The sequence below is a fragment of the Anoplolepis gracilipes genome, chromosome 17, assembly GCF_047496725.1.
Source record: "Anoplolepis gracilipes chromosome 17, ASM4749672v1, whole genome shotgun sequence".
Taxonomy (NCBI): Eukaryota; Metazoa; Arthropoda; class Insecta; order Hymenoptera; family Formicidae; genus Anoplolepis; species Anoplolepis gracilipes.
The window spans coordinates 5,139,493-5,161,985 of NC_132986.1; the positions used below are offsets into that span (position 1 = coordinate 5,139,493).

Genomic DNA, 22,493 nt, shown 5'->3' on the forward strand with positions numbered 1-22,493 from the left:
TTTTTTGCATGGAAAAGGGAAATTGAAGAAAATGGTGGGAGTGAGATAAACCGCTTTGCACATGCACGATAGGGAAAAGTGAGAAAATCTACGCGAAACACAAGACGTGGGAAGACTTTATACCGTTCACGGCAAGTGATGTGGAATAACTCGTTCCACCAGCAACGTTGCTAGCCGTGCAGGTATATTCTCCAGCATGACGTGCCGTCACGGCATCGATCGTAAGCAGACTGACGCGCTTGCCGGTACTGACTATCGATATGTCAGAATGATCTCGAGAAATTGGCTCGCCGTTGAGTGCCCACTCGATTTGGATTGGGTGATCGCCCTTCAACACCGTGCAAGTTACCGTAATGGTGTCACCCCAATTCGCCGGTTCCTCGCCGATCACAAACGGCATGATTTCGGGGGCAACTACAGAAGTATTTTTAATTATAATTTTATTTTACTTTAATTTCAGCAAGAACTTTAAATACGACAATTTTCTTCGAATTTACGTATAAAATTCCTATTTTATTTCTAAATTCAATAGAATCTTAATAGATTGTAAAATGTAATATATATTTGAATTTCCATCTTGTAACGTCATTAACTTAGCCTGTCACTTTCGTTAAACGTGAAGGAACGTGATGGGATATCTTTGGGAGTAAGTATGTGATAAGTGAATAGTGTTAGCGTCAAGCTACATGAGAGAATGACTCATGCATGCACCAGAGAATGATAATGAGAGTTTCGAAGAACATCGTTCTGTACCATTGACGGCTAAGGAAGCGGAATAGCTCGTTCCACCGGCAGCGTTACTAGCTACACAAGTGTATTCTCCGGCGTGGCTAGCCGTAACGGCGTCGATCGTGAGCAAGCTGACGCGTTTGCTGGTGACGATCGTTATATCAGAAAAATCGTGAGAGATCGGCTGACCATTGAGCGCCCATTCGATCTGTATTGGCTGATCTCCCTTCAGGATAGTACATGTTGCCGTCACTGTTTCTCCCCAATTCGCTGGTTTCTCACTAAGCACGAATGGCGCTATTTCCGGAGCAACTAAAGTGGACAAATGATTGATCGTATAATATACGATTAATCTATTATGAATCGTTGATTCGTCGGTACCATCGGCATGAATACAATAGCACGCCTTTACGATCTGACAGCGCCTTGAAGACCGCGATTGACCACCGATAATTTCAGAGGAAATGGATAATAACGGATAATGACGGGCGATGACGGAATGTGGAGGTTCAAGTGTAAACGCACAGGAAATATCTCGGACAAGATGTACCGTTCACAGCTAAAGTCGTTGAATGACTGGTCGCTCCGGCTTTATTCGACGCTGAACACGTATATACTCCTGCGTGTCTCGCGGCGACGGACTCGATGCTGAGGATGCTATTCTTCCGTGTCGTCGCCAAGATATTAATATCCGAACGATCTGGCCGGATCGGCTCGCCGTTCAACGCCCACATGATCTCGATCGGTAAGTCACCCTTGAGAATGGCGCACACCACGGAAATAGAATCACCCCAGTTTGCTGGTTCCTCGGCGATTTCAAACGGTGCGATTTGCGGTGCGACTGCAACGAGTTTTCTTTGTTTGTTTTCCCCTCTTTTTTTATTTTTCTTGTAAGCAAATCGTCAATCTTCTTGAAAGTTCAACTATCTCGACGCGACCAAGCCAGAGAATTGAAGAAAAAAGAAATATATCGGAATAATTGACGTTTATCTTTCCATTAGACGTTCGATCGCATCCTCGCCTTTTAATCGGGATGGAAAGGGAAAGGAAGATAGAAACTGAGGAATTTTTCAGAGCAAGACCGACATTCTTTTCTAACGATTATTGTAGATACCGTTAACTGTCAATTCCGCGGAATAAGTGGTTGCACCAGCAGCGTTGGAGGCAACGCAAGTGTAAGTGCCTGCGTGACTCGGACTCGCAGAATCTATTGACAGCAGGCTGTTCCTCTTGGTTGTGGTCACAGATATTCGATGATTCTCTTCGATAGGCATTCCATTCAATGCCCACGTGATTTCTAACGGGGAGTCCCCGTTGACTACTGTGCAAACCACCGATACGGAATCGCCCCAATTCACCGCTTTGTCGGCCATTTCGAAAGGAGCGATACGCGGTGGTACTGTCACAGAAATGTCATTTGATACCGAACCGAAAGTGGGATAAGTGAGACAAAGAAGCTTGAAAAAATAAGCTTGAAAATTATAGATTGTAGGAATTTCAACCTCCCAAGACTTTTACGATTTTTTTTGTTCGAGATGCAACTTGCTTAAAAAGCATTCAAATATAGAAATTCTAACAAAAGAATATATAATGTAATTGGCATATGTGTATATATGTATATCATTGATATTTTTTAAGGCAACTAGTTTAATTCAACTAGTGATAACGCGATTGTTATCAGCTACATCTCAAAGCTGCGGCGCATTGCCATACACACGCAATTTTTCCTGATGGTGCCACGAAGCGCTATAAAAGAAGCGTAGCCCGTAGGTGTGTGTTTCGTGCGTCCAACCAACCACCCAACCGTCATTGATTCAAACTGAACAAGCGTACCGTTCACCGACAGAACCGAAGAGTGGGTAGCGGTTCCGGCCGTGTTGCTCGCAGTGCACGAATACTCGCCCGCGTGTCTTGCGGCTACCGATTCAATCGTCAGTTGGCTGATCCGTTTGCTACTCCTGCTTATCACTATATCGGAATTGTCGTAATTATGCTCGTCGAATGCGCCATTCGCGGTGTCGATCACACGCCCATTAAACGACCAGATTATGTCGATAGGTAGATCGCCTTTTATCACGGCGCATTGAACGGTCGCCATCTCCCCTGCATTGGCTGCCTCATCACCGAAGGTGAAGGGCGCGAGTTGCGGTGCCACTGCAACCGCGAAGGGCACACTCGTGAAACAGACGTTGAAACTTCCGAACATTCGCGGAAAAGGAACATGGCCGAACCAAATTCAGAACCAAACTGGACAAGTCACAAAACTATTTGTGGATTTTTAGAGGAAAAATCGGAGGGAAGAATGGAGAAAGAATTACTTTCAATAGAGGACATCGAACAACAATGTAACGATAAAGCGATACGGGAAAAATTAAATATAGTAAAAAGAAAAAAAAATATATATATATATATGTATAATATAACGTGAGCCATCGTTTCGCTGTCACTGCGGGATGGACCTTTGTCACTGGCTGTCGTCGTCTTTAGCGATAGTCTCGCGACTTCAAGATACTATCTTACGAGATTATCACCTCGACAACGACAGTAAGCGCGAGCGGTGATTACTCAATCGATATTACTGCGAAGATATACAAGAAGTTACAAGAGAATAACGTAAGTGTGTACAGGTGTAAGGCAATAGATTTTTTACATATACGAGAGCGCGGTACCGTTCACCGAGAGTACAGCGGTGTGACTGTCGGATCCGGCAGCATTGGTCGCAGTACATTTGTATCTTCCAGCATGTCTCGCCGCCACACTGTCGATGCTCAAGAAGCTGACCCTCTTATTGATCACAATATTAACATCGGGCCGACTCGAATCGATCGGCATGTCGTCGAATGTCCACGTCAATTTTACGGGAAAGTCGCCCTTGACGATTGTGCAAGAGACCGACAGCATCTCGCCGGAGTTGAGAGGATCGTCGCCGAAGGAAAATTGAAGGATCTGTGGCGCGACTGTGTGAACGACACCCAGCGTAGATGGAAGGGTGTGATAAGAGACAGAAAATGGTCGGCAAAAGGATAAATAATGATATTTTGTATATGTGTGAAAATGTATATAAATATATGAATTAAAAATTTTTTTGCACTTTTTTAATATAACGAAAAGAGAGAAAAAATACAAATGTTTATATCAGAATATAGAATTGCGGAATTATTAGATTATTTATAATAGAAAACAATAATGTTATTAGTTATATAAATATATAATTATATATAAATAATATTATAATATGTATATATAAATTTATAATTAATAACATTATTATGTCCTATTACAACTAATTTAATAATTCTACAATTCTATATTAACGTAAACATTGTTATTTCTCTCTCTTCTTGTTATGTTAACTGTAAGAAAATTTTCAATTTATAATATATATTTATATACATACATACATAATAATTCTAAATTTTAAATTCAAAATTTTTAGAATTATTAAGTTAAAGAGAGAGAGACAGAGAGAGAGAGAGAGAGAGAGAGAGAGAGAGAGAGAGAGAGAGAGAGAGAGAGAGAGAGAGAGAGAGAGAGAGAAAGAGTTTTAGAATTATTAAATTATTAGTAATATTCATAACAGGAAATAATGATGATTAATTAAAGAAATTGTGTAAATGTTGATGTAAAAGAAAATTTGCATAGCCGCGTGTCTATAGATCTTTAGTGACCAGCTCAATGATATATGCTTGAACGATATATTAGGAAGACGAGGAAGACGATGCATGATAGAAATGGGCGAACATTCACTTCTTTCATGAAAATCGATTATATATACCGTTTACAGCTAGATGAGCCGTGTGTGTCGTGGCACCAACGCGATTTGACGCAGTACAAGTATAATCACCGGCGTGTCTGGCCGCGACCGATTCGATAGTTAAGACGCTGTTCTTTCGATTCGTGCTGGCTATCACGACGTCGGAGTCGCGACTGTCAACCGATGTTCCATTAAAGGCCCAAGTAATTTCGATGGGCTGATCACCTTTCGTGACGGAACAGGTGACTGAGACCAACTCGCCCCAGCTGGCCGGTTCATCCCCGAAAGCGAAAGGCAGTATTTGCGGGGCAACTGGAAAGAGCGACTGGGAGAAACGGGGCAAGAAAGAATAACTATCGATTCGCGATGTTTCAAGAATAATCGTAACTCGGAGGCATTTCTCGCATTTCGACTCAAACAACGTGAACCAGTAGATAAGGTTGGTATGGCGGTGGAATATATATCTGTTTCGTCGAGAGATTTTTCGGCAAGGATGGTGGATTATTCGATGGAGATATTTGAGGTGTGTGACAATAATTATGTATAAAATCTATTGTATATAATGGAAACCGTGCAACGGGGATTAGAATCGTACCATTAACGGTCAAAGTTGTCGATCGACTGACAGAACCGGCCAAATTTGACGCGGAGCAGGCGTATTCTCCGGCGTGGCGTGCCGAGACGCCGTCGATGCTGAGGGTGCTTAAGTGCTTGCTGATTCTGGTGATTGTGATACCCGTATCTTTCGACGTGTCGATCGGTATACCGTTAAACGCCCACGATATATCCATAGGCATGTCGCCCTTTAAAATCGAGCAGGGCACGGACACGGAATCTCCCCAATTAGCGATCTCGGCATTGAAAGCAATGGGTAGAAGCTGCGGCCCGACTAAAGGTGTCATCAAACAAATGCTTCATTCGCAGCAGCGTCTGTGAAATCGTGGATCGCTTCGTCGTATAGTCGCGTTAAAGCTTTCGGTGGATTCGAACGGAAGGAGGTGTCAATTAACATTTACGCAGAGATAAGGGAGGGGAGAGGGGTGAGCATGACAAACGAAAGGAATTAACTATAATGCTGTTTGTGCAAGGACGAGATAAAAAAGGTGACAAAACGCAACTGAAGAATTAAAAAGACTGTGTTCTCTAGGAAGAGAATTTTAGTCCCGAACCATTGACGGTGAGGATGGTCGAGTGAGACGCCGTTCCAGCCGCGTTTTCGGCGGTACAAACATATTCCCCCGCGTGTCTCGCGGTGATGACCGAGATCATGAGCATGCTAACGCGATCCGCGACCTTCTTCGCGATTACGCCGGAGGAACCACCCATCTCTTCTCCGGGATAGCTCCAATGTATGTTTAACGGCAGGTCGCCGGTCGGCACGATACACTGCAGATTCGCAAACTCTCCAGCGTTCATCGGTAGCTTCGTGAACGCGAACTCCTGAACGATGGGCGGCACTAAGGATGGAGGAGCGATGTGGATGTATACAATTAGATCGCGTAATTGTCGCCTGTATATCCGTAAATGCGTCCGCGTCATGCGCCATGTGCTCAATATCATTACATTATACATGGAAATATTTTTGCTCAATTCTCATATTAATAATGTTTTTTAAATGTATGATTTTTCCTTTTTTCATTATCAGAAAATTAAAATTTGAATTTAATTGAGAATTAAATTTATCTTGAATATATAAATAATATAATGTTGCAAAAAGTCTTACTTTATAAATGCGAAAAATATTTATTTGTCCGATAGAAAAACTGTGTTTATATAAAACATACACGGACGCATGACACTTGTTATTGCACAAGATCAACGTATGATGGAAGAAGAGATCTCATTTAAGCGCGTCAGAATTCTTACTAACGATTCACAATCGGCCACCGCCATACCAATTCCCCAAAACATTTCATAAATACGTTTCCTCTCTATGGACGACGTACGTTTGCTCTACGTTATTAAATAATCATGACGACGACAGCGAAATCGTTCGTGCGCTTGTCCGAGTCCGTGTCCGTGTCCTACATACAGTCGCACCCTTTAGAATCTATGATTCGTTTCGTACACACGTGAATGACACCTTCAAAAAAAAAAAAAAATAAAATAAAATAAAATCAATTTGCCGATACTTTCGGCACGGTATTATGTTTAATATAGAGCAGTGCGACGTATATATATATATATAAGTTTAATAGTGGCTGTAATAGATACGACAATCTGTGTTGCAAGGAGAATAGCTGAAAATAAAATATTTACTATTCTAACATTATCACAATTATTTCATCGATTGGTCAGTTATTCGGTTGATGGCTGCAAATGTAAATGTTTTTTTCCATTTTCGAAATTATTGAAATATCCATTATTTTGGCAAAAAAATTAAATTTCTCATAAAAACAAATCATTATTTTGGCAAAGAATTAAATTTATCGTAAAACAATTTCTATATATATATACAATATTTGTGCTAAAAGTATTTAAGATTATTATTGACGAGAATAAACTGTTGATTTTAATATGTTATTATATGTTCAAATTTTTATTTAATAAGTTTTATATTTAATAAATCGAAAAATTCAATTCTATTAAACTTAAAAAATTATTTGACTTTTAAGATGTAATCAAATTTTGCAACTCTTTGAATAAAAGTGAATATTTGTCATAACATATTTAAAGTATATTAATATTACGCGATCAATTTTGTTACGAAATATCAACTAAAAAATATAAGAAAATATAAAGTTTCAAACTTACCCATAACTTGAACTTCCAATGTTCCACGTGCACTGTAACCTTGTGCGTTGCGTGCTACACAAGTGTAAGTTGCCTGGTCGCTCATTCGTTCAACATTCTCGATGATAAGAGTGCCATTAGGGAAGACCTTTTGCTTTCTGTTGATCGGCAGAACTCTGGTGTCTCGTTCCCAAACGATGCTTTCAATCGGGTATCCAGCAACAGGACAGGTGACGCGCAAAGTTTCTCCAGCGACAATAGCTTTCTTGTCCATGTGGCGAATGAAGGGCAAACCATATACGTTGAGACGGGCAGAATGTTCGGCAGCTCCAACCTGTAACAATATATTACGCATTGAATATTTTATTTGAAACCTACTTAAAGGACATTCAAATTATTTAATAAATTTTAATTTAATAATGATTATATTTAAACAGAAAAATTTAAATTTTATATTTATTATGTTTTTATCACAAAAATATTGTAAAAAAAAGAAAAAAACAGGAGCCACCAACCTTTGATGCAGCAATACACTTGTACAATCCACCATCATTGGTGTGAATGCTTGAAATATTCAGATGCGACACGACGTCACCATTGACGGTGACGTATTGTCCCACTTGCAGTCTCTCGGTATTCGACAGCCGTTTTCCATCAAGTTCCCAGGTAATTTCGGGGGTGGGATTTCCGCTGGCAACACACTTCAAAAACATACTCGGTCCGGGTTGAAGAGTCTCTTCTGCAAAGGCTTGACGAATCTGGGGGGGCTCGACTGTCAATAATCAAAGAGATAGGAGAATAATTCCGTTGACATACACATAGACAATCATTATATTATCTTTTATATTTGCTCGGTCAATTTTCTTAATTGGCAATTTGATATATAATTACAAGTGTATTACCTTAATAAGAATCCTACTAATTACATCAAGAAAATTCTTTGTCTTTCAGTTAATGAAAATTTTTTGTTTTAGAAATAAGATTGACATTAATTTTTAATTAAATTAATTATATATGTATATATAGTCAAATTTTGTATATAAATAATTTAATTACAAATTTGAAGAAATATTTCTACGATATATATATAAAAGAGTGTAACTCACATCTTCCGCCAAGTTTCAGTTCTGCCGTTGCTTGTGCGCTTTCCTGATCATTTCTAACAAAGCATTGATACATTCCCTTATCCTCCTTTTTCACACTTTCGATTCTCAACACGCGATCTTCCAATCCAAGCGGCTTTCCATCCTTAAGCCAGGAGATGGTCTTGATTGGGTTGCCTTGGACGGTGCAAGTGAAGGTGGCGGGTCTTCCAAAGTCGATGGTCTGCGTGCTCGGTTCGATCTCCGCGTTCAGCGGTGCCGTAACGGTCAAAACAGTCTCCACGCTTTCGCCGCCGACGGAATTGTTGACGATGCAGAGATATTTACCGGAATCTTCGACTCGCGCTTCACGGATGATCAGAGTGCCGCTAACTTGACGTACACGCTCATTCAGCTGGACCGGTTGACGTCTCGACGTGCCCTCGATGAATTTGTACCATCTGAAACAAAAGGATAAAAACTGCCGATTTTTGCGCTAATGTCGAAACGAGAGTCGCTCGTTCCGTACTTTTAACATTCTCGCTTATCATTTTAAATTTAAATTGAGATTGTAAAATGGAACAAGCAATTTTATTAACATAAAAACTAATTTTAATAAGAGATGTTTTTTATATAAATTTATATGTATAAAAAGAAATTATATATTTATTAGATTATACTATTATTATATATGTAAATTAAACAAATTCTTTTTCCATAAAAAAAATATTTGTTTCGTGTGTATAATTTTATCATATAATATACTGCTCATGAAACTAATCAAATAAGAAGAAACGATAAATGTTGCAATTTTGACGAATACATTATATATGCTCCATTTTACGCTGTTATGCCTTATTCTACAATATGCGGGGCTTTGGGCGTCTCTGGGCACGGCCTTTTGTTTTTTTCACCGATCTATCGGTATTATATATGTCTCACAAGAGAAAATTTCGAACAAGAACAAAACCATAATTTTATAATAAAACAAGACATCTCTGCTGTAACCTTACACGATCGAGAAGCGATGCAGGCGGGGCGCAACAGAAGAACAAAGATTGACGGCAAGATGACGATAGATGATTAAAAGCAAGAAAAAAGAAATATACAAAAGGATATTGGCGTGTCTTATCGCAAAAATTCCCTGAAGGAGAAGGTGAAAGGCGACTGCAGCGTGAAAGCAAGTACGAACGACTCTACTTGATTCTTCATGGTATGCGATTAATCGCAACGACATTGACTAGACTAGGCAAGGAAAGCAGAAAAAAGAAACGCCTAAAATAAAATCCAGAACACAAAATGACGTAACTAAACGATTTCAGTAGCGGTCTTTTAACGTGGCTATTGGACGCAGGTGCTAGTGCAGGGTCACTTTCGTAATTTTCCAGGCAACAATATCTCACATAATGACGTTGCAATATAAAATCGTGTGAAAATTTTTTTCTTTGGCATTGGATTAATCGATTTCAGATTCGTAAACAAGTGACCTACTGGGATTACGAGATATTGTCGAATATAATCACAAGTGATGGAAGGCGGTCAGATAGGAAGCATAAGTGGTGGTGGTGGTGAACTGGCGGTACGTTTAATAGCGATAGTGCAACTGGACAACGTGAAAAAACGTTAAGACTCGATCCTTGTCTTGTAAACTTGATCCGCTTCTCTTTACCTTTTCTTGTAAACGAACGGGAGAGAGAAGGCGGGGAATTATGAATTAAAACACGAGCGGATGAACGGAGGCACGAGAAGGTGGCGAGGACTTACCAGCCAGATATTGTGGGACTTATTTGGAGGTGTGCAGGTGTAGGGCAACATTGACCGGCCCATTGATCGGGTGACACCCTCTCGGACCACCCGGATCAGCATCGAGGATACCGGGGGAGCAGAGGGCCCGCATCCTTTTCGAGGTCGCGCTTCCGTCACCTATCTCGAAGGTTGCGCTGAGGGGGTAGGATCCAGTTGGCACTGAAAACCAACACGTCCAATTGGCCCCGAATCAAGAATATACATTTCATCGTTTAATCGTTATTGCTCTTGTGACTCGTAAAATATACTCGCGTAGTTATTTTCAGAATTGAAAGTCTGTCGAGACTATCGCACGAAAATCAAGAGTAACTTTTTCTCCGCCATTCTGTTCTATTATAATTTACGCGCTCTCTCTCGTTCTCTTCTCCTGTCGCTTTTTTTCTTTTTGTTTTTGTTTTTATCTGTGTTCTCTACATTTTTATCTATTTTTCTCTCACATTCTGCATCAAATTTTAACGATAGTTTTATTTCTTGTTTTAAGAAAATCCTGGCTCTTTCACAATCCTATATCCTTATCTTTTTATTTAAAAAAATATATATATATTCTTTTTTTGCCCCTGTCGTATCTTACGGTACCGCCACCCGACACGGGGTAGAGGGTAAGGATAAACAATTCAAAAATGAATATACAGGATCTGCGCCCCGCGGAGCGTGAGACTACGTCCAAATCAGGGAGAACAGAAATCTATACGGAGATGTGTACCTAGTTATCGGGGCAGGAAAGCCTTGTGCCGCACACGCCAGCGCCAGAGACTCGCCCTCTACCCCGCGGTACTTATTAAGACCGTCTCCAGTCGTCTTCGGGGCAGTACGACCAGACGGCTCTGAAATAAATAGATTGCCCAAAGTGAGAGCTTCGTCTCTTTGTAACGTTTCAAATCCGTTCTATTTCTTGATTTCATCCCGGAAACGATGCGTGAAGAAGAATGCGAATCAAGAGAATCTGATCGATTAATAAGTTTGATTATACGTACCCCGTATGCCATTGCGCTGACCTGGTTTGCTTCGATAGAATCATCACATGCGATTACTTACCTCACTACGGTACCAGATTGTGACTATATTAGAGCGTTTTAAAGTAAGTTTACATCTGATATTTTTCTTACATATTGCTTATATCTGAATAATCTCAAAAAATTATTCAGAATTTACTTTTGCAGATACACTGCATATGATATGACGTATAAGCGTTAGACAAGAAATATAGATGTAAACTTGTGATATAATGGACTGAATAGATTACTTAATTTCATTGATAATAATAAAATTCTAAGCCTAAAAGTTAGATTATTTCTTTGTTAAAATTTATAATTTTTAACTTCTCTCACTATAAAGAAAAACAATTTCACATATGTAAATACTCAATAATACAAACTTGCCATAATTTTATTTCACTCATAGATGACGACGATGAAAAATGGAGGAAAGATGAAAACGGATACGGAAGAAGACTTGACACAAAATCTACCTTGTCAAAGGTACAGGGTATCCCTGAAGGGAATGACTCAACGCAATGTCCTGATCTATAGCAGTCAAAACAACTTCCCAGCCCTCAAATTTCTTCCCCGATGATCGCGGCGCAATCTTACTTGTACCCTCTGAAATCGATTATGTAATATCGTAAAAAAATATAGAAGGTTTTCAGCGATCTTTGCCGATATACCTTGTTAATGGGACAGGAAAACCCTGAGTCGCGCAATCCAGGGCCGCCGTACTTGTTTTTAATACATCTACTAGTTTGCCACCCTCGTAACGCTCACCAGCAATGCGTGGCGCAACATTGCTAGTCGGTTCTGTAAATAGGATTGGTGCAAAATACAAGCTAGCATAATAAAAGACTTTGATATACTACGTTATATGCCATTAAAACTATTTTTAATTTAATAATGTAAAAGTGGCTTTAAACATAAAACAAGGAAAAACTAAATTTAAAAATTGATTTGCAAATCTTTTTATAATAAAATTTTTTTCCTAGTGGTCGTATTTTTTTCGTAATTTAGTATCAGTTATTTATAATATATATAATAATTTAAAATAATTAAATAACTATATACAATACATTGTATCCTAAGTCAGACGATTTTATTTCACATTACGTTTAATCAATCGACCGATAAACGTCTATACCTGAATGCAGGTGCTGGGAAACCCTGAACAGGACACGGTAGACCGACCATTCTTTCGACTAGGATGTTTCTCCTTAATCCGTTTACATCTTTGTCTCGTACGTTTGGACGTACGCTGCCTCGCGGTTCTGCAATAGCGCAAATAGTGGAAAAATAGGAAATGCAACGTTTTCTTCATCGTCATCATCATTATCGAGCTTACCATTGATGCACGATACGCAAAACGCAGATATCGCAAAATGTGAAGATAACGATTGATTATCGATTGCTCGTGATCGAATTTTTGTCTTTAAAAATTTTTTTATCGAATTTTATTAAATTGTGGCGAGATTATCATTAAATTTGAAAAATTAATTTTTTTAATTTTATATAAGTTTTGAACAGAAAATTGATAGAATAACTAGAAAATTATATTTTGATAACTAAATTGCTAAACTGCTTACTTTGCTCACCTAAATAAAGGCGATGGACTGGCTTGAGCATCGCAGAGCAATGTTACTGCTTGACCTTTGATTTTCATCATTCCATCAAATTTGGATCTAGGTGGCAATCGAGGCGGACTACTTCCAACCGGTTCTATAAACGAAAAGGGTGAGGGATTCACCATCTAGTCAAAAATCAATCGATATCTTCACATAATCTGCTTCAATGCAAAGTACATTGACAAGATGCGCTTTTTGTCTCAATAAAAGCAAATCTCAGTATTCCCCGATGTTTAAAAAGATTAATTAAATTAATAATATTCAAAGAATTTATAATTTCTTCTTGAAAATAGGAGAATTTTGTGTATAAAAAAAATTTGTTTATACGTGACTAAAAATAGGGAATGTAAATATTTAGAACTATCTAATTATTAATTATTTTTTATTTCAAGACAGTTTTTACCAACGACCAATCTTTGCATCGAACCTACACATACCTGAAAACGGGAAGTGGATTTGCTTGAGCCTGACACAACATCGCTATGGCAGATTGCGATGCGATCGAGAGGACAATTATTTTAGCTGTCGGTGGCACTTTCGGTGCTGCGCCAGTTATTGGCTCTACGTACACAAATAACAACAATAATGCGATGAAACGATTCTAGATATTTTACGTTGACATGTATTCCCTAAGCGAGCAAAGCTTTTCCCAAGAAAAGAATATTATATTGAAGACATGGGTATCTTTATGAAAGGGTGAAATAGTACTGACGAAATAAAAGAAATTCATCCCCACAATCCTTGGGATTAATAATCGTAAATACCTATAAGTTGGAAGAGGGTGTCCCTGCGCAGGGCACAGCATCGTTAAAGCTGCTCCAACGACATTCGCGAGAACATCATATTTAGAGGTGGAAGCGACTCTAGGTTTGGCACCATTTATCGGTTCTATAGAACGTTATGAAAACTACATTGTATCGAATACAAAAATAAATTCCACAAACATGTTAAATTAAGTATATCGATAGACTGACCTAAATGCAGGAGCAGGGAATGCTTGTGCATCACACAATAAACTGATTTCGGCATCATTTGCTACTTCGAAAGAATTGGACTTTGCCGTTTTCGGGAATTTTGGAGCCACACGACCTGCAGGTTCTAACGTTTAAACGAAGACTATTATTTAAAATGACACATCCGTATTATTTAGAATGCGCCACCGCCGATATACTTTTTAGAAAAATAAAAAATGTATATACCATATATATATATATATATATATATATATATATATATATATATATGTGTGTGTGTGTGTGTGTGTGTATTTATAGTAGTTTTAAAATTTATCAAAACTGAATTAAAAGAATTAAAAGAGTGATAATTAAATGATGATAATTACTATATTGATATTATTTACTGATGAATATACTGATAGACTGACCTAAATGCGGGAGCAGGGAATGCCTGTGCATCGCACAATAAACTTATCACGGCACCGTTCGCCACTTCGAAAGAATCAGATTTTGCCGATTTTGGGAATTTTGGTGACACACGACCTGCTGGCTCTAACCAGTAGAAATAAAATTTGTTATTTCTCTTAAAATGGTACATACGTTAGGACAGAACGCGCCACCGCCATATATTACATTTTTTGCTTAATTTATTTATTCAAATAAACTAAATAAAAAGTGCTCTATAATTATTTTAAAAAAATAGGAAAAAAATCATATAAATTATATTAATAAATAATATAAATTATTGGCAATATATAGTTGAAAAACATAAAACAACATTTAAAATGCGCGATTTATATCCAGTTCGCTAACAGCGTTACCTGTGTGTCGGAGGTGGCGATGCTTGAGCGGCACAAGTTAGCGCGAGCGATGATTTCGCGTGTCTTACGTAAGTGCTACTTTTCGCATCGCTCTGAAAGGCGGGTACCTTCGATCCCACGGGCTCTGGAGCGAAATGAAAAGGAAGGCTCTCTCTGAATCCTCGGAGAATTTTTCATTCTCTTAATTACCTGAACGACGGCACGGGGAACCCCTGCGCAGGACATTGCAAATTCGATGGGTTTCCTGCGGCGCGTATAAACGAGTGGACGCGATCATCGCTTGAGAATTTCGGTCCTTTCGCTCCCATCGGTTCTAGCAATACAAAAATCATATATGCCAAAATACGAGTCTTATTGAAAAGAAAACAAGCTGCATCGAAGAATCCGCGTTCTTTATTCACATAAAAACAAAATTCTCAATAAGAATTAAACAAGCTTTGATAGCTTTGATAGTCTTTCGCAATCATTCTGTGTAATTCCAATTAATGACGTAAAAATTGGATCGATAAAGAGTGCAGTAAACGTTCTACCTGAACGATGGTACCGGGTGACCCTGCGCTTGGCACTGCACCGCGAATCCAGTTGTTGATTTAGTCTGTAGCCATCGTTTCGCGTCACCCGTGACAGAAGGTGCCTTACTACCTATCGGTTCTTTACGCAAGAAAACATTTCGAATTCTTAGAGAATGCGATATCTTGGAAAAATTAAAAAATTATATCCTAAGATATCAATTCATTCCCGATTAAATAGCATCATTATTTATGCAATTGAGAAAAAATTCAATCGATAATTCGCCTATATTTGATTTACCTGAATGTCGGTACAGGGTAAGCTTGCCCTTGGCACAAAATTACGATGTGTGTGTCGGCGTGCCTTTCCATTAAACTGCCTTTTTCTCCCAAAATCGAGGGTGCTTTAGTACCGACCGGTTCTAGTGATGTACAATAAATTTTAATTGTTCGAAATGGATCGCGCAAAAATAGCATTACCTAAAACTGGGCACAGGGTGACCCTGAGCCGGGCATGTCAGCACAATGTTGGATCTCGTAATAGTCTCTTTCCACCCGCGTTTCATTTCGCCAATCAGCGCCGGTGCTTTACTTCCGATCGGTTCTGATATGACACGTAAAACGAATATTTCAAAAATGTAATGTCACGCGAAGTGCAATTATAGACCCTTCATATTTACACTTATAGAAACTATTAATACATATCTCGATTCGATATAGTTATATAATACATAAAAAATTCTTTAAATTGATAATTCATAAAAATAAATTTTTATATGTACATTTTTTAAACTTATTATAAAAAAATTTATGTTCAAAAATTTTATCTTTTAAAATATTATTAATAAAAATGTGTGACAAAATAATTTCTCTAAATGTATTACGTGGTTACATGATTACATGATGATTGCAAATCTATATTTACGGATTAAAAAAGTTTACCTAAAACTAGGCACAGGGTGCCCCTGCGCTGGGCAGAACAACACGACCACGAAGCCTGACTTTCTCTCCTTCCATCCACCCTTCAAGTCGCCTGTCAATGCCGGTGCTTTGCTACCGACCGGTTCTGACGGGACAGAAGCCACCGCGAAAACAAAAAAAAAACGGAACACATGTTCATTAAATGCGGTAACTTTACCTAAAGGAAGGTACAGGATATCCCTGCGCCGGACACGGTAACACGGCACTGAAGCTCGCTCTTTTCTTCAGCCATCCCCCTCTTATCTCGTTCATGAGAGCCGGGGCTTTAGTTCCGATCGGCTCTAACGATTACAAACGTGCATACGATCAAACAATTCAAATTTCGTAGAATTTGTGATTGTACATATTACTCAAGCGTGATTAATTTTTTTTTATCTAATTTAAAGCATAAATCGATGCTTGCGCCTATCCACGAACACAAATCGCGAAGCAAAAAAATATAAGAATAATAAAATAAAAAGTAAACTATACATAATTACATTAATATAAATGTCGCAAGACATATTTTATATATAATTTTCATGTATCTTTTTATGTTACTCATTACCTAAAAGAAGGTACGGGATATCCCTGCGCCGGGCACGACAACACGGCATTGAAGCCCGCTCTTTTCTTCAACCACCCCGCTCTTAACTCGCTGAGAGTCGGGGATTTAGTTCCAATCGGCTCTGACGATTTATAAATGTGCATGATGATAAATCAACTTTAACTTTGTAAAATTAACTGTACATATACACCATTTAAGTTTGATTATTTTTTATCATCATAAAAGATTAATGTGTTCGCGTTCATCATCATAGACGACAAATCGAAATAAATCCAAATAAGTTAAAGTTAATAAAATGAAAAGTAAATTTTTATTTTAGGTTGCAAATTTTGCAAAACCTAAAATAAAGTTCAGCTAAATAAAAATTGTGAAATGCTAGAAAATAAACGCTTCTATCGAATCTATTATATTTTTTACATGCTATGTCATTACCTAAAAGAGGGTACAGGATACCCTTGCGCTGGGCAAAACAATACGAGAGCAGATCCAGCTCCGATCTCCATCAATACGCCCTTCACAATGCCGGTTATTGCTGGCGCTTTGCTTCCGACTGGTTCTAATCATTTATGCAACAAGTGCTCAGCAAGCTGATATTTTTACTCAACGTGGAGGCTTATGTGTGTTTTTATGTAACCTTTCTGATGGAACAAGAGACCCCTTCATTGGCAAGAAACGGAGCAGAAAATTGGAGCAAAAAACGACGCGCAAAGATAAAATATGAAACGAGGAAGTAATAACTTGAATTTGACTCGCACATAATCGCTCATGATTTTTTCCTTATATGTAGCTAAATGCATATGTCTTTTTCGTATCAAAAAAATATATGAGAAAGCTTTACCTAAATGAGGGTACAGGGTATGCCTGTGCTGGACACGGTAATACAGCACTAGATGCTGTTGATTTTTCCATCCATACACCTTTCACGTCGCCTGTTAATGCCGGCGCTTTGCTGCCCATGGGTTCTAATGTATGTATGTAAATGAACATGCGATAAACAATAGCAAAATCATCATTTGTTTTACAGGGACAGGGGACCCTTCTTAAATTCACAGAATAATACGAAAGCAATATAACCAAATCACGTGATTCGTATTAACTTTAATTAATTAATAAGATAATTTATATAATTTGTATAGATTAAAAATGTAAATTATAATAATGTAAAATTTAAATACGTACACATTGCACATGTATTTAAATTTTACGCTATTAATGAAAATTAAAATTATAAAAATAAATATTATAAAAATAAAATTATAAAAAAATTATTAAAATTAAAATTAAAGAAAAGTCTAAGAAAAATTTCATATATAACAACAAAATTTACCTAAACGAAGGTACTGGATAGCCCTGCGCAGGACAAAATTGTACGATATCGGAAACAGCTTTGCTCTCCATAAAACCTCCTTTCAAAATGCCCGTCAACGTCGGTGCTTTGCTTCCGACTGGCTCTAACAATTTACAGACAGATACGAGAGCATGCTAAGAAAATTTATTACTTCGTTTACGACTTTAATAGATTGTAATATGTATGTATACCTATACGTTGGAACTGGGAACCCCTGCGCGGGACAAAATAGAGTCAGATCATCCCCTCGAACGCGATGGTACCACGCTAGTTTTGCATCGTTAGAGAACTTCGGCTTCTTCGTAGCAACCGGTTCTAATTACATGATAGGGAATGAAGTGAAATAATCTTCGCATGCTACGAGAATCATCTATTGTTCTACCTATGATTTTAATACTTGCGCGTATATACCTATATGTTGGAACTGGGAACCCCTGCGCGGGACAAAACAAAGTCAAATCATCTCCACGAACACGATCGTACCAGGCTTTCTTTGCATCACTCGAGAATTTCGGCTTCTTCGTAGCGACTGGTTCTAGTTATACGACGAAAAATAAAATTTTTGAAAAATGGAATTTTCTTTACATGCTGCGAGAATTATTTATTGTTCAATCTACGATCCTAGTATTGTATTTGTACATGTACCTATGTGTTGGAACAGGGAACCCCTGCGCGGGACACAGCAAAGTTAGATCATCCCCTCGAACGCGATCGTATCCAGCAAATTTTGCATCGCTCGAAAATTTTGGCTTTTTTGTAGCAACTGGTTCTAATTACATGACAGACAATAAAGTGATACTTTCCTCGCATATTGTATGAGAATCATATATTGCTCTATTACAGATTTAGAATATGTATGTATGTACCTATAAGTAGGAACTGGGAACCCCTGCGCGGGACACAACAGGGTAAAATTGTTTCCTCGAACGCGATCGTACCAAGCCAGCTTTGATTCACTCGAGAACTTTGGCTTCTTCGTAGCGACTGGTTCTAATTACACGGAGGGAGAATGAAGTAATTGTCACGTCACTTATCAAATTTCAAAAAATTTTTTAAAGCGAGAAAAAGCGAGTAATTATACTCGGAATTATTAATCTATTACTGCTCATAATAATATTACAGAGATGAACTATAAAAGCAAATATCACAATTTAAAATTCTCAATCATAACGTAATTATCCGGTACCTGGTTACAGGAACAGGATGCCCCTGCGCGTTACACAGCATACTGGTTTCCGACCCGCGGTTACGAATGATAGAAAATGTTTTAACGTCTCCGATAAATGCGGGCGCCTTGATGCCCATCGGTTCTAAATAAGAGAACAAAAGAATTGACGTCACGCGCCGCAAAAGATATGTATGTTTCATGTGATTGAATACCCTTAGACAGGGTTCCCCTCATCGACTTTCTTCGCGCGATTATTTCGTAAAAGGTATGAAAGAAAAATTACAATTGAGCTTCTTGCGCTGAATAATAATTAGGTAAATATAATATTACAAATAATATATTTAAAAGACAAATTAATCCTTTAAAAGAATTTTAAGTGTCTTTTAAATAATATTTTTATTTTATCGTTGCGTCTTTATGTCAGAATAGTTTCTGTAGAACGTTTCTCTATAGTATGTCATTATTACTTGTAAGACCTTGATGTTATTCGAATTCTTATTAAAGATCGTACCTAGACACGGGAGGAGGATGGCCTTGGGCATTGCACGGAAGACTGATTTCTGCGTTCGCTTTCCGTGCCACTAGAGATATCTTTGCTTCACCGGCAAAGGCAGGCGCTTTGCTTCCGACAGGCTCTAAAGAATATTGACTTGCCATTACTCCGAAACTAATTTCGTTCATACATTCAAAGCGGGGACAGGGCTTCCTTTTGCCAACAATAAATTATTACACGCGTAATGCATTATAAAATTCATTTTTAATAGAAAGACTGCATCTTGAATATCATATTTCTTCTCTCTTTTATAAAGCTTAGCAGCTTCTTTTTTTTTTAATAAAAATAATACTTACAGTAATGCTATCATTTTTGATAACACTCTCTTGCATTCTTATTAATTAATAATATTGAATTTCGTACCTAGATATTGGAGGAGGATGGCCTTGAGCATTACAAGGTAAACTAACGTCCATGTTCGCCTTTCGCACCAATAGAGACAATTTTGCATCGCCCGCAAAAGCGGGTGCTTTGCTGCCAACGGGTTCTAAAGAATGTTAATTTATCTAGAAAGCTGTACTGTTTACACATAGCGGGAACAGAGTTTCCCCTTAAAAACGAAACTCGACCTCAGTCTATTAATATATAAATTGGCTCTGTTTCTTTCGATTTTGTTTGCATCGATAAAAAAAAAAAAACGTTTTCACTTTTTTTACAATTTTTGTCACTCGCGAAACTTTTCAAAACTGTTACCTAGTAGTGGGCACGGGACTTCCCTGAGCAGCGCAGAAAATACTAATGGGTTGTCCATCATATCTTCCGATTGTACGACTTAAATCATCCGACGTTAATCTCGGCGATCTGGCACCTACCGGTTCTGAAATCGATGGAAATTGTGCATCGAGAAACGTAAGAATCTCCTACGACAGATTACCTGGCAGTTGGAATAGGAAATCCCTGAGCATTGCAGGCAAGCACCACATCCGTACCCATACGTCTAGGATATGCTCTAGAAGTATCATCAGTAGAGAAGATCGGTGATTTAAACCCGACCGGTTCTACGAAAAATAACGAGAAACGGCGAAATGATCAATCGCTCGTGACAACCCATGACGTCAACAACAATAATAATAACGTGCGCGCGCGAAACTTCTTAATTAAATAATTAATTGACAAGACGTTTCCGGTGGGCGCAACAATAAGAATAAATTATCGCAAATTAGAAATTCAATCTCGAGCGTATAATTAAATATTCTATTTTTTTTAGTATAATTATGAAGGATATCGACGAAATATATTCTCACCTAGAAATTGGAACAGGGTAACCTTGCACCGGGCACATCAGATTCACCGCATCATGCGATTTAGTCTCCATGAAGTCAACTTTACGTATACTCGGCAATTTAGGTTTTGCGCTCGACGTGGGTTCTAAGAGACGTACGAGAACGAGAACAAGCATTGTTAGGTAACTGATATTGTTACTGACCGCGTAATGGGGACAGGGAACCCTTGAGCGGGGCAAGTCATCGACACTGCGGTAGAGCTAGGCGTCGGCTTCACCACTTTTATATCAGCGTTTGTGAACTTTGGTTTTGCGCTGGATACCGGCTCTATATTGAAGAAACGTTAAAATGTCAAACGTGTCGATATCACATGACGCGTTTCGCGAATGCTGAGACTGGGTATCCTGAGAAAGAATCGGAGGCAGGACTAGGTAAAATTATATTTCAAATACAACAAATATGGAATGTTATTTACAAATAAAAAAAATAAAAAGGAAAATGATTATTATAAAATACATAAAATTTTTATTCTCGAAAACTTTATTTCAAGTACAAAGTGCAATATGTAGTACTTTATATTTCAAATGTTTATATCAATGGTGTATCTGAAATATTGCCCAGTCCTGGATTAAAATAAAAAACGACAGCTATTAAATTTCTACGCAAAAGAAAAGCCGAGAAAAGACCGCGCAGGAATTAAGCGAAATTTAAATATTTGAATAACAAGGACGAGAGAGATTAAACCGGAAAGAAAAATCAATGGCTGCCCTTTAATGTTCACTTTCTCTCACTTTTACTCAATCACTCTTTACATCGTAACCTCGCATCAACTGATATACTCAATGATAAGCTCTATACATTTGATGTACCTGTAGCTCGGCACGGGGAATGCTTGAGCTGGACATGGCAAAGTTAATGGATGATCACGTTGCACCGTGTACGTCGTGTAGGTACGAGAATTTTCTGTCATTGGAAATTTCGGTTTCGTACTGGCAACCGGTTCTACAAAAGAAGAACCAGATTTACGAAGATATCAATAATTGTTACGTATAATGGTCAAAGTAAATAAGAATGCTATCTATTCATTCAAAATCGGACTATTACGATATCTAAAAATAATCTATAAACGAGCTACCTATTGACAAAAATTATTACTCAATTGATGATTCCTAACATTTACCGCAAACCGACAATCTTATTTTCTTCTATTTTAATGCTTAACAGAGACCATACACCGGGACAAGGTAACTCCATTTTGGCAATTAGCCGCGCTATATTGACTATCCAGTGCCCGGTAACCATCGTGAAACACTGGGGAAGATAATTACTTGCCATGACGTGTCCTCGATGACTTCACCTACCAGAGGCGCGATCAAAGACCGTCCTGAAGCAGACGGCGAGGATAGCTCTGATTAATATGAAGTTAAGAAGCAATTTACCTGAATGCCGGTACGGGAAACCCTTGAACGGGACACAATAAAGTCGCGATGGAGCCCAATATTGCATTCGGATTTGTCGATTTCACGTCCAGCGCCGTTAATTTCGGTTTTGAGCTCGACAACGGTTCTACAGGTCACATCAAAAATACACGAGCAAATATCGAATGTTTAGCCGTGAAGAAAATCGATCATTCACCGTGCGTTTTACATCCATAAACTTACGTACTTGAAGACTG

General features: G+C 38.3%; 1 protein-coding gene across 50 annotated transcripts in view; it reads right to left on the minus strand.

The window, feature by feature from the left end:
• Dscam1 (Down syndrome cell adhesion molecule 1) overlaps positions 1–22,493 on the minus strand; it is a 69,392-nt gene that overhangs the window by 20,880 nt on the left and 26,019 nt on the right. For 13 of the 50 annotated variants that reach the window (XM_072909795.1, XM_072909779.1, XM_072909793.1 and 10 more), the window contains 5 exons: positions 11,768–11,897; positions 8,323–8,759; positions 7,732–7,988; positions 7,238–7,550; positions 2,563–2,883 (listed from right to left, as the gene is read on the minus strand). In XM_072909795.1, coding sequence (XP_072765896.1) covers positions 2,563–2,883; positions 7,238–7,550; positions 7,732–7,988; positions 8,323–8,759; positions 11,768–11,897 — 1,458 coding nt within the window. Of the gene's footprint in view, positions 1–123; positions 415–753; positions 1,042–1,279; positions 1,571–1,843; positions 2,129–2,562; positions 2,884–4,504; positions 4,796–5,078; positions 5,373–5,652; positions 5,941–7,237; positions 7,551–7,731; positions 7,989–8,322; positions 8,760–10,807; positions 10,929–11,767; positions 11,898–14,489; positions 14,614–15,019; positions 15,141–15,299; positions 15,421–17,364; positions 17,489–17,853; positions 17,950–19,060; positions 19,185–19,958; positions 20,083–20,288; positions 20,413–22,493 lie in introns of those variants that run through there. The other 37 variants (XM_072909775.1, XM_072909770.1, XM_072909764.1 and 34 more) reach the window with 22 other exon arrangements.